This window comes from Portunus trituberculatus, chromosome 16, assembly GCF_017591435.1.
Source record: "Portunus trituberculatus isolate SZX2019 chromosome 16, ASM1759143v1, whole genome shotgun sequence".
Classification (NCBI taxonomy): Eukaryota; Metazoa; Arthropoda; class Malacostraca; order Decapoda; family Portunidae; genus Portunus; species Portunus trituberculatus.
The window spans coordinates 12,273,599-12,288,060 of NC_059270.1; the positions used below are offsets into that span (position 1 = coordinate 12,273,599).

The 14,462-nt window shown below is 36.9% G+C and overlaps 1 protein-coding gene across 1 annotated transcript in view; it reads right to left on the minus strand.

Annotated features, from left to right (window-relative positions):
* The window catches only part of LOC123504406 (class A basic helix-loop-helix protein 15-like), a 13,811-nt gene extending 1,184 nt beyond the window's left edge, over nucleotides 1–12,627 (minus strand). Inside the window, exons 1-5 of the mRNA XM_045254871.1 lie at nucleotides 11,882–12,627; nucleotides 10,483–10,607; nucleotides 7,102–7,355; nucleotides 4,313–4,449; nucleotides 1–2,834 (exon numbers count right to left, since the gene is read on the minus strand). The exon at nucleotides 1–2,834 is cut by the window's left edge and continues 1,184 nt beyond it. Of these exons, the coding sequence (XP_045110806.1) occupies nucleotides 2,705–2,834; nucleotides 4,313–4,449; nucleotides 7,102–7,355; nucleotides 10,483–10,607; nucleotides 11,882–11,940 (705 nt within the window). The 5' untranslated portion in view covers nucleotides 11,941–12,627 and the 3' untranslated portion in view covers nucleotides 1–2,704. The remainder of the gene's footprint in view (nucleotides 2,835–4,312; nucleotides 4,450–7,101; nucleotides 7,356–10,482; nucleotides 10,608–11,881) is intronic.
* Nucleotides 12,628–14,462: the final 1,835 nt, after the last annotated feature.

The following is a 14,462-nucleotide window of genomic DNA, read 5'->3' on the forward strand; positions in this document are numbered from 1 at the left end:
AGTATTTTTTAGGGTATTCACATAAAAAAAGAAGGCTGAAACATCATAGTCATTATTTCTACCAATTTGTTAACCATCAGAAATTTCTTCAATTTGAAGGTTAATTGTGTTGATGCAAAGTTCCATATCATTGCTTCCTCTCCTTACTTCTTGATTATAACATCCAAGTTTCTTATTTGCAACAAACTTAACACAGTGGTTTTTAATATCTTTGGAAAAAAAAACTAATAGCAGCAAACTACAGCAGCATAATGAGCCTTTCTAATGTAAAGTAATTAATCTATTACATGGCTACGGTAACTTTTCAACAGATTTGTGGTATGCCAAGACGTAGAATATGGTCCTATAAAGTAGATTTAAATCCTGAAATAATTTCATAATTGCAAATCTTCTTCAGAGCACAAAGCGAACAGGACTTTTAGTGAGGACTTCCTTAAAATATTTTATTTATTACATTAAGAGATTGCACTGTTTTGCGTCCCTACAAAAAAAAAAAAAAAAAAAAAAAAAAAAAAAAAAAAAAAAATTCAAAATCTTTTAACTAAAATAAAAAAGAATAAATAAATAAAAAATTGCTGTAGATGATACAATAGTTTGATTCATATGGAAAAAATATAATAAGTGACTCTGTCATTCATATGGAAAAATTATAATAAGTGATTGTCATAACATAAAACATTCACAAATTAATTACCGTAATGAAATTTCTTATGGCAGAACACTCATTCTTTGCCAAGGGAATATGTTAAATATGCATATGAATTTATATTGCCCAGAACAGAATAACAAGACCAACCAAGCCAAGAGGATTTTCAATTGTTATAGCTTCTCAAAGCAAAACTTGTGAAACTGACTTTTTCATGAAAAAGACTAAGGGATGCAAGATTTGTGCAGAAGTGAAAGGAATTATAAATAACAATGAAAACTTTATGAGGAGCCTTAAGGTGTACTAGTCAGGGAAACTCACATGGACTGTATACAACACATCAAAATGGTAAATCTTCAAAACATCAACAAGAAGGAAATTTTTGGGACAAAAGTCCATAGAAAGAATGAACCGACAAGGGAGAGTTTCACTTCAGACTGAGGACAATACTATCACAGCTCCCAAATGAAATTTTTAAATTAAAGTTGTCAGATTTAAAATCAAACAAGTTCTGACTACATCCTGGAGTAAGCCTTGCACAGATAGATAGAATGCACCAGCATTATGAATTTCTAAGGAACTAGAATGCTTGCAAGATTATATATGAATTATCATATCTTTAAAATCATATACTGTCATATACTACTGAAGATTCTATTACCACTAAGAAATCTTCCATGGAATTTTCTTCTAGTGTGAATCATAAAGTTTCTATTGTTAATCCTGGCTCAGCAAATGAGAACGTCAAAAGTATTGTGAAGTTTGTAAATGATGGACTTGACTCCATGAAGATTAGCAAAGATCTTCCTGTATTTTAAGTGTGTGTGTGCTTGCTTGTTTGTTTAGCTGAGCTCCTCTTCCTCCCTCCCCCCAATAAAAAGTGTTTGAATCTCATTCTCTGCCACAATTTATATATAAAAACATCAAAATCTGTGGTTTGTATAACATTTTGATTCCCAGTGCAGATGAACACATTAACACATTGTTATTACATACTAACAAGATCATTGTGCATGCATGCAGCTTAATGGTGAATTTATTCCTTCTGAATTGAAAATATTGAAAATATCTTCTAACTACAACAATTTGTTTCATCAAACCTTACTTTCTGATGAACACATCTTTAGGTTGCTTTTATTGCACTAGCAATAACAGTAAATTAATACACACTTTAATACTCTACTGTAAAAAAAAAGAAAAAAAAATGTACCATGGAATTTTCATAATAGGTAATTCTCATCAGATATGTTTGCTACATATTCTGGATATACTACTTCTAAAAAGTTTTGTCAAGCTATGGCTTTTAAGTTAAGATGATGTAATCATCTATATTCTTGCTTAGATTATTACAAAGAGATGGCAGAACTCTGTAACATTTGAATTTACTACACTTATGAATATATATATATATATATATATATATATATATATATATATATATATATATATATATATATATATATATATATATATATATATACAGCAAAATCTCATATGGCTCTTTTCTAGAGAAAAGGAAATGGCAATCCTGCAAAATGAAACTTATTACAGAAGTCTAGCTTCATTTTGATGATTATTTAAAGCAAGATTATTTTATAATGATAAAGCAAAGACACTCAGATATTTGTTGTAGTTAGACTTTTGGTTGTTACTGCAAGTTACTTATTCCACAGAAAAACATTAAGTCCATATCAAACATTTCAAAAACTTGAAATACATAAAAAAATAAAGAAACTTATAAGCAAAATACTATAGATATCAAATAAATTAGAAATAATGACTAAGCATATTTTCAAAGAAATACAGCAAATAACAAAGGTTTCTGGTGGAGAAAAAAGGCTTCAACAAGAGACTGGAGAGTAAAATCAAAGCAACATGTGTGAGCACTTGAAACTGCTGTGTGATCACAGCTCTACTATACAGACAGACCTACAACACCTCAATACAGTCACCTGACAATGCATACGTATTTTGTGTTTCTAGAGCAAAAATTTAACTTAATGGAATTTTAGTTAATACTTGGCCCCTCTTACCAAATTTTCTGGATGAAACTAACAATTATAGGACTTGTGTAAGACCATTATTGTTTATTTCTTCCATCTCTTCCTCCTCTTCCTCTTCCTCTTCTTCTTCCTCCTCCTCATCATCATCAGGATGTCCTTCCTGATTGACAAATGCTTCTAAAAATCTGAAAAAATATTAATTTATTTCAGTGAGAGGAATTGTTATTTTTCTTTAAAGAGCATTTGTTATAACATGATAACAGAGTGTAAAGTGCTTTCTAATTTTGGAGCTTTTGTTGTCATCAACAGATAGATAATATCATATAGGAATGACAGCTGTGAGATGCACAACATGCGGAGTTAAAGGGTACTATAGCATTCGATTGGTGACCAACTGTTATGTGAAAATAAGTCTACAATGATGAAGCCTTTCAGCAGCACTCTGTATATATTCATCTCTTAACTTATGCTTTTACCAAAAAAATAATTTATGTACAATTATAGTTCTAGGTTCTTTGCCCTAAGTAAGACATAAGATCCTTGTATAAGATAAGTAACTGGATGCAGAGGTGAGACACACCAGCAGATATAATCCAGAATGCCTTATTTCATAGAAGCTGTTTTAACAGGAAGCAAGATGTATTATAATGTTTTCTGTTTAGATTTTAATAAAGGGTAGATAACATAAGGAGAATAGAAACAAAAGCTGTATGAAGCTTCATGAGTACATTTATCTGATAACCTTTGTAGTCACTCTAAACTAGCAATTTGGGTGCAGTCCACCTTTTGACAGCTAGTCCTGCACTGATACTACATCTCCACAGTTCACTGGCCCTTTCTCCAAACCTAACCAAGGACTGACTGGCAAGTCAGGTCAGATAGAGGTATCAGCAAGGTTGGACTCCCCTGCTCATATGCCATGTTTAGGACGGGGGAGACCTTTATACATAAAACACACCTTGATTTTTACCTCAACAGTGATGTGGATCAAAAGTTTGAATGATTTTAGAAATAATTTTGGAAATACACCAATCTGTATAGAAACAGGGAGAGAAAGAAAGACAGAGATGTAGCAGGGTTGGAGAAAGATGTGGCAATAGTGGGGGAATCCTGGTGAAGCCCATGGCCACACCTAAATGGCCACTTTAGATTGACTTGACTATAGCAGTGCTCTGTTCCCTTGACAGACAAACTGCACATTTCTCTGTTACCTGGGTGATATAAGTGAGCTTTAAACTTGCTTTTCAAAATGGTGGTGGTGGTGGTGGTAGTGATGATAATTATAACACTAGGATAATTGGTAAATTGCATATTCTGAATAGAGAATTAAATAATGGATGTTACAGTTTGCTTTCTGTTTGTAAAATCTCTCAACATCAAGATACACCAACAGTTTAAGGAATGACAGGACAGGTGCAAAAATTACATGACTTTAGGCTCTTTCAACACAATGCCATTGATTAACCCAGTGTGAAAGAGTTACTACAAATAATAAATAAGCTTGTGGTGCTTCTGGTTGCAATTACTTAACCTCACCACTGCAGTGGCCTCCTGAAAAGCTCCATTACAAACTAAGGGAGGTGACTAGTGATGGCCACCAGTGGCATGTAAGAGGGGCCCTAAGTATATTGTATGGCAAACAGTAAATCTGATGAACACTCACTTGTATGGCTTTTCGTCTCCTCTCATATCACAAACAGTGTTGGTAAGCGCCATGATGTAGTGCTTGGCCAGTGTTAGAGTCTCTATCTTACTGAGCCGCCGGTCCATTTTGACGTGTGGGATGACTTCCCGCAGCTCCTTCAAAATTAGAAGGTACGCTATTAGTACAAGGGTTCAAAGTAATTTTCAATCAGAAATTCACCATTATGTTACATAGATATTTATTGGAAGACTAGCCAATGTGGTCAACTTATATCAGAAGAAAGTGTCCTTTGAAGATTATTAGGCTGGGTATTAATCAGATTCACCTAACACAGTAATAGGATCATGTTTTAACTTTTCTTTCATTATCACTAGCTAGCAAAACAATAAAAATAATAGAAAAATAATAAAATGTCAAAGATCTATTATTATTATATAAGTACTAATATAAGTACTAATATGAAAGTGACAGCTGACAGGAGTCTATTATAACAATGTATTGGGGATACTTAATGAAACGTAACATTGCTGTTCACAATATGTGAGTGCATCTCAGGGGAGTGTGAGGAGGACATAGGAGGGGTATGAATCATCTGGCCAAAATCAGTGATTGAAAAGTACACAGTAAAAGTCTGTTAATCCATTAAGCAGGAAACCAGGAGTGGGTTGGATTATTGATTTTGTCAGATTATCAGGATGTATCCCTGAAACCCCACTATATATAAGTAATAAAAAATAAAGACAAAATAATGGGTTGTGGATAAACTAATATTGAAGTCACTCAGTATTTTCTTCCTATATTTACCCCTTTCAACTCCTATAACAAATAGCTTAGAGTTTATCGTAGACTCTTAGAGTAATGTGCTTCCTTTTCTTTACTGCACCACCTTTCTTGCACCATGCACCACTTATAGATAGTGTCTACATCATGTCAAGGAAATTGGATTAGCAAGATTGACACTAATTTTTCTTTTGGCTACCTGACAGGTAGTTAGAATATAAAGTACTGGGTTGGTCAGAGGTAGGGAAGCGTTGGTAGCAGCTTGCTGCTGGCGCTTGCCACTATTGTGTTTCTAGGGCTTGGTTTGAATTTGTGCATGGCTGTAAATTAAATTTTTTTCACCTCACCTATAAAAATAGACTATTGGGAAATTTAAAATATTGGTATTCAGACTTAAAACTTTTACTGTGTAAAGAAAATATTCCAAGACACTAGTTTTGGAATGACTGATATATTAACATGACCTTTAAACAAGAAAAAACATAAAGTAACTTATTGGATTATCCTGGGATACTTGTTTTCACTAAAGAGAAAAAGTGAATATGAAATTGGGAAATATGAAAAAGATGAAATTGCATATGGATGTGAGCTACCTCTCAGCTGAATGTTACTCAGTTGAAAATTCTGAAAAGATAATAAATATCTCATAGGTTTAGAATCGGATAAAAACAAATATCAATATCCATACTTTAAACAAGAAAGAATGACTGATGCTAAGAGACACTGACGACAGTGTTTATCCAGGCAGATGTAAGCATCGAACACTTCAAAAAGATGACTTAAGGGATTCATTCCATAAAGATCATGAGTTTCTCCTCAATAGCAATTTTTCTTTTGAACTTCGCACATCCTAAAATGTATCAATAGTCTTCCTAACCATTCATAACATATTGATAAAATGCCCAACAAATACCCTAACCATTCACAGCATAATGATTAATTTCCAGGTAAAAGCAGACATGTTCACATGCCAAACATATTAACAGTCCAATCCTGCAACATTGAATGAGGAGTATTATGAACATCAATGTTTTTTCTTGTTACTTTCAAGTTATTGTTTTTCTACCCACCAAAGAAAATTAGAAATGTGGTGAAAATCATAAATATGTCTAGAACAGATTGAATATATCAAGAAGAGGGGAAGCAATGAAGGTTAAAATGCTCAAGTGCAGCACCCTGAGATGGTTTTGGCCAAAGAGAGAATGGTAGAAAATATGTAAGGCAGATAAGACAGGAAGTCTGGGAACAAACTGCAGTGAGACAGCAAGATGAAGTGCTTTTCAGTGAGTAGCTGTTGAGATATTGAAGGAGAATGACAGGAATAAATGGAGACTTTTCCGTCACAACCATTCTCTCAGGAAAGTTTTAAGAAATAGCCATCAGATGTAGATAGAGAGAAAGCATAGTACTAACCAGCTAAGTGCATAAATAAGATACGAAAATAAATTATCAAGGAAACATGAAGTGATGAAGCTTTCTATTAATTAGCAATGATTAAGATATAAAACATATCAGCTGTGATATGAAGCAACTAGCAACACTAGAAATAATGAATCAGCATCTACAAGAAAGCAAGGGGATTAAAAAGATTTTGCAATTTGTAGTCAATTTAATGATTGGAGGTGCCTGTAGAACAAGTAAAGATGTCTCAGAGTGATAATGGTAAAGAAGAGATGTACCAAATAGCAATGAAAGTGCTAAACAAGTCAAAATAATTATTGAGGAAAAAAAAAGATCATCAAGCTTTCTTTGGCTCTCACTTCTCCAAGGTAATGATTTACAACCTTACTGGCAAATAATTTTTACATACTCCATACAGTATTAAAAGTACATGTTGATATGTAAAGGTCTGAGTCAATAAGAACAGACAAGGAATATACAAGTGAAGTCTTGAATTCATTGGCTTCTTAGATTTGGGAAAGAAAATGTGAATCAAGGAAGACAAAAATCATAGAGCTTTTTTTCATCATAAAAAAACACAGGCTGGAAATAAACATTCACACAACAGTAAATCATGTTCATCTCACCTGAAAGGCTTTATTAAGCGAATGCATCCTCATTCTCTCTCGCTCATTACTCTCTAGTCTTCTCAAATTTCTTTCTCGAGCTGACACGCCTGACCGTCTCTTCTTCCCCCGCCGGGGGGGACCTGATGACCCAACTATGCTTGATTTCTTTCGTTTTTGAGCAGTGATGCTGGTGCTGCTGCCACCACTGCTGCTGATCCCACTCTCACTCTGGGAGTCTGATCCACTACCTTCCCCTCCATTCTCTGTCTCTCCTGAAAATTAAAATATACATGTAATATTCAAGTTATGAATTGCCTCCAAAAATAAAGAATCTACTCGCTAGTATTTTTTCTAGCATCAAGTGAAAGAAAGTGTATCATGTTTCTCTTTATAAGCTGATCAAAATGTCTTTCAAGGAAATTTTCAGCAGTATATTCAGATTAACTATAGGTATTATATCTTAATTCCACTCATGACACCTTTCTATAATCTTATTAATTCGCTTGTAAACTACATAGAAAAAGAGGTGATAGTAACGAGGAGTGCATATAAATTAAAAGAACAACACATGCATAGATAGGAAAGTATGTATAGAGTTCTGGTCATAAACACACAGCTCTGAGCTCGTTCTGTAGGGTAACGTCTGGCTGTCTCGTCAGAGACTGCAGCAGATCAAACAGTGAATCACACACACACACACACACACACACACACACACACACACACACACACCGTGTAGTATAGTGGTTAGCACGCTCGAGTCACAATCAAGAGGCCCGGGTTCGAGTCCCAGCGCGGCGAGGCAAATGGGCAAGCCTCTTAATGTGTGGCCCCTGTTCACCTAGCAGTAAATAGGTACGGAATGTAACTCGAGGGGTTGTGGCCTCACTTTTCCGGTGTGTGGAGTGTGTTGTGGTCTCAGTCCTACCCGAAGATCGGTCTATGAGCTCTGAGCTCGCTTCGTAATGGAGAAGCCTGGCTGGGTGACCAGCAGACGACCGAGGTGAATTACACTGCGTAGTGTAGTAGTTAGCACGCTCAGCTCACAACCGAAAAAGCCCGGGTTCGAGTACCAGGCGTGGCGAGGCAAATGGGTAAGCCTCTTAATGTGTACCCCCTTTTCACACATACATAGATAGGAAAGTATGTATAGAGTTCTGGTCTCATATTTAGATACATGCACAGAGAAACACACAAACACACACACACACACACACATGTATTATAATGTTTTCTGTTTAGATTTTAATAAAGGGTAGATAACATAAGGAGAATAGAAACAAAAGCTGTATGAAGCTTCATGAGTACATTTATCTGATAACCTCTGTAGTCACTCTAAACTAGTAATTTGGGTGCAGTCCACCTTTTGACAGCTAGTCCTGCACTGATACTACATCTCCACAGTTCACTGGCCCTTTCTCCAAACCTAACCAAGGACTGACTGGCAAGTCAGGTCAGATAGAGGTATCAGCAAGGTTGGACTCCCCTGCTCATATGCCATGTTTAGGACGGGGGAGACCTTTATACATAAAACACACCTTGATTTTTACCTCAACAGTGATGTGGATCAAAAGTTTGAATGATTTTAGAAATAATTTTGGAAATACACCAACCTGTATAGAAACAGGGAGAGAAAGAAAAAAAAAAACTAGGTATCCTCAATGTAATAAATATCAACTAATATATATATATATATATATATATATATATATATATATATATATATATATATATATATATATATATATATATATATATATATATATATATATATAGTTGATATTTATCATATTGAGGATACTCAGTTTTTTTCTTCTTTAAAGTTTACAAATAGCATTGATCACAAAGCAGCAAACAACAATCTGTACAGTCCACCAGGTGTCAGATCTCAGCTCTCCAAAGTTTTTACAAGAACTAAAAACTAACATTAAGACTAGTCCTCTACAATAAAGAGAGCATTTCAAAGATGATCAATAGCTTCCTAAGATGAGCAATAGCAAGTCTTATGTCACTGGAGGATATGTTAATGAGGCAAGTGGTTCGCACTGATCTTTACTGTGATGCCGCACTCTATAGTCTCATCTACATGTTGTCCTTATAGTTAAATATAATTTACCATATTTGCATAAAACTATTTCCAGTTTGGAAGTAAGCAACACATTTTTATCATGATGCTTTTTAAGATTTACTTGGCATCTTCTTTTGAGATATACCTAATTTTTGAAGCAAGATACTTGTTCTTGCTCTATTTTTTCTGTCTCCTTCTACACAGTCAGGTTTATAACAGACAACTCACTGGGTCCACACATCTGTTCCACTTCTCTTTCTAAACCTTATCTTGATGGCACTGTATTAAATGATACAGTGATAAAACACTCAAAACAGTGCAATTAAAGAACTATCAGTTGGAACTCCTATTGAATATGTATTTGGGAACCATATCATAATCTTTACATTCTTATTTATTTATTCTTTCTTCATATCATCTTAATCTACATCTCTATCTCTTATGCACTTTTTAACATGTTTTGCTACAGGTCACATCAAGTAATCATCATACTGGAGACTGAAAACATCCTTCTCTGGAAGATTAGAAAACGTGCATAATTTCAATACTAAAAATTGTTTCCTCTGAAGCACCATGGATCATGTTTAGTAACTGAATCAATAACTAGGAGAATCACAATGAATTCAGATCCTGTGAATGCTTGATACAATATTGTAAGTGCATCATTGTGGTTAGTGAGAAGGAAGAAACAATCTCTAGGAATTTAATGATCTTTATGTAATGTGACAGTAAGAAAATAAGGGATGCTGCACTAAACCAGTACATCTTCACATGACTGAGTCTATACATATGTATACATATACATACATCCATCTACATATAAGTGTTCATACATTTGTCTAGTAATCTGATAGCTATAGTTCATTATTGACTCTGCACTAGTAGCCTGATAATGGAGTTCATCACTTATTTCACATCTTTAGTGTTTGATATATTTTTACCTCCTTTCTAGTCTTATAAGTCTTGTTTATAATTTATGTACTCTTTATATTTCTTACTGTTTTCTAACTATTTGAAACTATTGATGTCTTTCCATTCCTCTCTACCGTATCACTCTTGAATCTGCTGCTACTACTACTACTACTAGTCAAATCCAATGTTAGCTGTAAGCTGTTATATTCATTACCAGTATCACTCGAAAACCTTAATTCTCATCCTACCCCAATGTTAACCCAAAGAATGTTATCTGTCTTGCTAAATCCATTATGTCACTTAAATACCTTTATCTTACAAAATTATGAGAGAGAGAGAGAGAGAGAGAGAGAGAGAGAGAGAGAGACGTCCTTGAGGTTTAGTAGAATGTGTCCAATAGTAGTTGATAAGGCACCCACCTGAACGAGGCTGTGCTGCATGCTGAGTGCCAGGTGTGAGGGCAGGGAACTGTGCCTCCACGTCCACCTCCTCCTCCCCGCCTCCTCCACCCCACAGGCCGCCCACCACGCCCGTCACCCGCATCCTGTCACACAAGTGTCTAGTAAGCATTTTCACATTTGCAGTCTTATATTACAATGTGTGTGTTCATCTGTAGTCAACACAAAATAATTTTGTTTGTCTTATTAACTACCAAATGTATCAAAACTATGATAAATTCACTCTTGGTAAATGAGGAAAGTTGTGTACCTACCTTGAACAAACAAGAAAATTATAAAAAAAAGTACATTGATTGCAATGTTCGATAAAACATGAATTTTACAATAGGTATATAATAGGTTGATTTCAGTGTTTGAAATATTATTAATGATAAATTGAATTTATGCAGAATGAATCTTTACAGAATGCCAGCAAAAATAAAATTGTTGAGACATGACACAGCTTGGGCTAACATCTACACTTCGTCTAGTTATTTGTTCGTGACCAAGAGATTCAACACGTTTCTGGTACACTTCATAATTATGAAGTTTCACCTATTTCGTGTGATTCATAATTTCTCTTTTGTGGCACCTATGTGATTGAGTAATTCACATCAGGCACATTATTTGTCAGCTGAGGAAAAATGATCAAACACACTCCACTTTAATGTACGACACTTTAACCACATATGACGAGTTGAAAAAATACATACAGAAGTTTTTATCTTTGTTTACAAATATTATGCAGCAAGACCTGTGCAAGCTCACGCCACGCCGCCGGTGTCTGGTGATCCGAAGTCGATGACCCGATTCCCATAAAGGGTTCAAATGTTTTGCTAGATGGATCGGCGGCCTCGCGTGGGGAGCCCAGCTGATCCTGATTCCCCCTCCCCCGTCCCACTCCCTTAATTATCCCAGGTTGTTACTATTTAATGCTTACCTAGTCACCAGAAATAGAAAGTTTAGAATTTACGGCTGTTCAAGACCAGGATTTTTTTAAAACAAGCCATTTAAAGGGCTCGCCGCACGAAGTCTTGCTACTAACGGTACGTGTTCAGTGGCATTTTATGACCTTCACTCTGACAGGTGGGCAAGTAATGAATCAACTTTACCAAAATTTCGCAAATGATCTCCAGTTTAGACGAAGTACAATTACAGTTTATCCAAGAGTAACAAGGTGCCACAGAAGTGACAGAACTGCCACAATGACCCAGTGCCGAGCGTGGCTATGCACCCCCGCAGACTTGATCCACAGGTGGGCGGTGCGGCAGAGATGCGGCATTCATCAATGGGGTTTGTATTTTATGGCAGTAATTGGGAATACTATCCGTCCACCAGCTACCAGTAATTCCCAGTTGGGCATGGGCGGTGTGGAGCTTACCTGGTGGTGGGGCCTTGTGTTCTGGGTGGCACTTTACCGCTGCTCAGTCTTTCTTGCATTCAAGCTGACTTGTGCGGCCTGCCACGATGAAGCAAATTCCCATATGGCTTTACGAGCGTCACCTCACCAGGCACTGGAATTGTGGACGGTGAACCAGGTGGTGGTGAAGAGTTTCGGTCGCTTGTAGGAGCACAGATCAGTGCGGCGCCAGCTTCATGTACTCCCGGGTGCAGTGCTAATGCACATACGACACTGACACCTGACCACAGCGAATCATCAACAGTTCGATGTGGCTCAAGGTGTGTTCACAGTTTCTTAATTCTTTCCTCGCTCACTTAACTCTGATAACAAGATGTACTTAACACACGCGCCGCTTTCAAGAGATTTATATATTTATTGATTTTTTATTTTATTTTATATATATTTTTTTCAGCGTTGATACATGCGAGTCACTCGCAGAACAACTTTATGGTCTGGTTCGACCTGATTTTGCACTTTTTTTGTTGTATATTTCTAAAATTTACACTTCGGCTCCCGGTGTCCAACAGGACACGTGCATCTTCTTTGCTGAGCCCGTGTTATGCCACTGGCAGGGATCGAGGCATGAAGCTAAGTCACAGCCCGTCCCGCAGCACCACCACCACTGCCGACGCTGTGGAGCGTTCTGAGCAGTGAGAGCGGAGGAACGGCACTACTCCACTCTCCCGTGGCCACCGCCATACTGCCAGTCTCTCGGCCCCGCCCCCCCTACCTACCCGGGAATAGCGAGTCGCGACTAGCGACACTCACCACGACACGTCGGCTGCACACCAACCACCCACCCCACCCAACCACCCTCACTAATACATAATCAGCCTCAGTACGGGCACATGAGTAAACACCGCAGCACGGGGAGGACATCAGACACCACAAGGAAACCAGCTGTCTCGGAGCATGGTGGAAATCGTTATCAATATACAGCAGCGGCAACTCGAAGTAAATGTCTTGCACTGTACTTAGAAATCCAGTGATACTGTACCTGGGCATACATAGAGGAAATGGATAAAACATCATTATCCATCCAGATAAGAACTGTTGCGTGAATTTCAAGTTCGAGAAAATAAATGGAATATTTGACGGTTAACAATGCAATCACTTTCACAATAATTGAGGGGTAATTATGCGTAGTGACTGACATGGTATCACATCTTGAAGGCAGCTACACGTAATTGTAAAATTCTAAGCTATTTATAAGTATCTCGTCCTGGAGTCGTCCATGCCTTTTTTTTTTTTTTTTTCCCTGCGTTAGTTTGAAAGGTCACTGAAGGCTCGAGCAGACGCATTGCCTCAGACACACCACAGACATAATGCATCCAGACACACAGACTAGTTGTACGTACATAAATACTGTCGTGGTGAATGTGCATTATCAAGCTACTGACCAACAAAATGTTCTATCACTTGTAATATTTTTGAGGAGGGATAAAGAAAATGAAAAAAAAAAAAAGTTTGGTAATTTTGTTTAACGCGCACTGTATGTAATTTGAAGTAACGTATTGAAATGTATTGGGGAAAAATGAGTTAAGTTGTAAATATTCATACAATGATGTAAAAGTTCATACACAGAGGAGTAGTATATATCTGACCGTATATCTAATGTATATCTGCTTGTTTATTTGCTTAGTCTCTCTCTCTCTCTCTCTCTCTCTCTCTCTCTCTCTCTCTCTCTCTCTCAACTTATCCCATTTCACCACATGTGTTGGGCAAGAGGAAACAAACTAGGTATTATCAATACATTAATGTGCATTTTCTATATATACATGTGATTAGATGTTCAGGACTGTCCGCGCAGGAGAGGACTGTGGGTTACGTTGGTAATTGCGTGCGCGCGCGCGCAAGCACACACACACACACACACACACACCCGGTAGCTCAGTGGTTAGAGCGCTGGCTTCACAAGCCAGAGAACCGGGGTTCGATTCCCCGGCCGGGTGGAGATATTTGGGTGTCTCCTTTCACGTGTAGCCCCTGTTCACCTAGCAGTGAGTAGGTACGGGATGTAAATCGAGGAGTTGTGACCTTGTTGTCCCGGTGTGTGGTGTGTGCCTGGTCTCAGGCCTATCCGAAGATCGGAAATAATGAGCTCTGAGCTAGTTCCGTAGGGTAACGTCTGGCTGTCTCGTCAGAGACTGCAGCAGATCAAACAGTGAATCACACACACACACACACACACACACACACACACACACACACACACACCTGTAGTCAGTGGGATTGGATATTCGCTACTTAATTTTTTTCAATATTCTTTCTTTTTTTTCTTCATCTACTCGTTCAGTTATTTCTCTATTTTATCGTCTTAGTGTAAAATTATTCTACAAATGATGTACATACTTAATATGACATGCTTTTCATCACCTTCTTTGCGTTTACAAGTTACTTTCACAATTCCCTGTTCATTACGTTCATGAAAACTATCTCACTCGATTTACACTCCCCGTTTGGTTTCCTTGCAGTTGCCACCATAATAACCATAGTAGGTTCATTATTTTCATTTATTTTCACTTTCCGTATCAACATCCTTAGGATTTTTTTTTATATT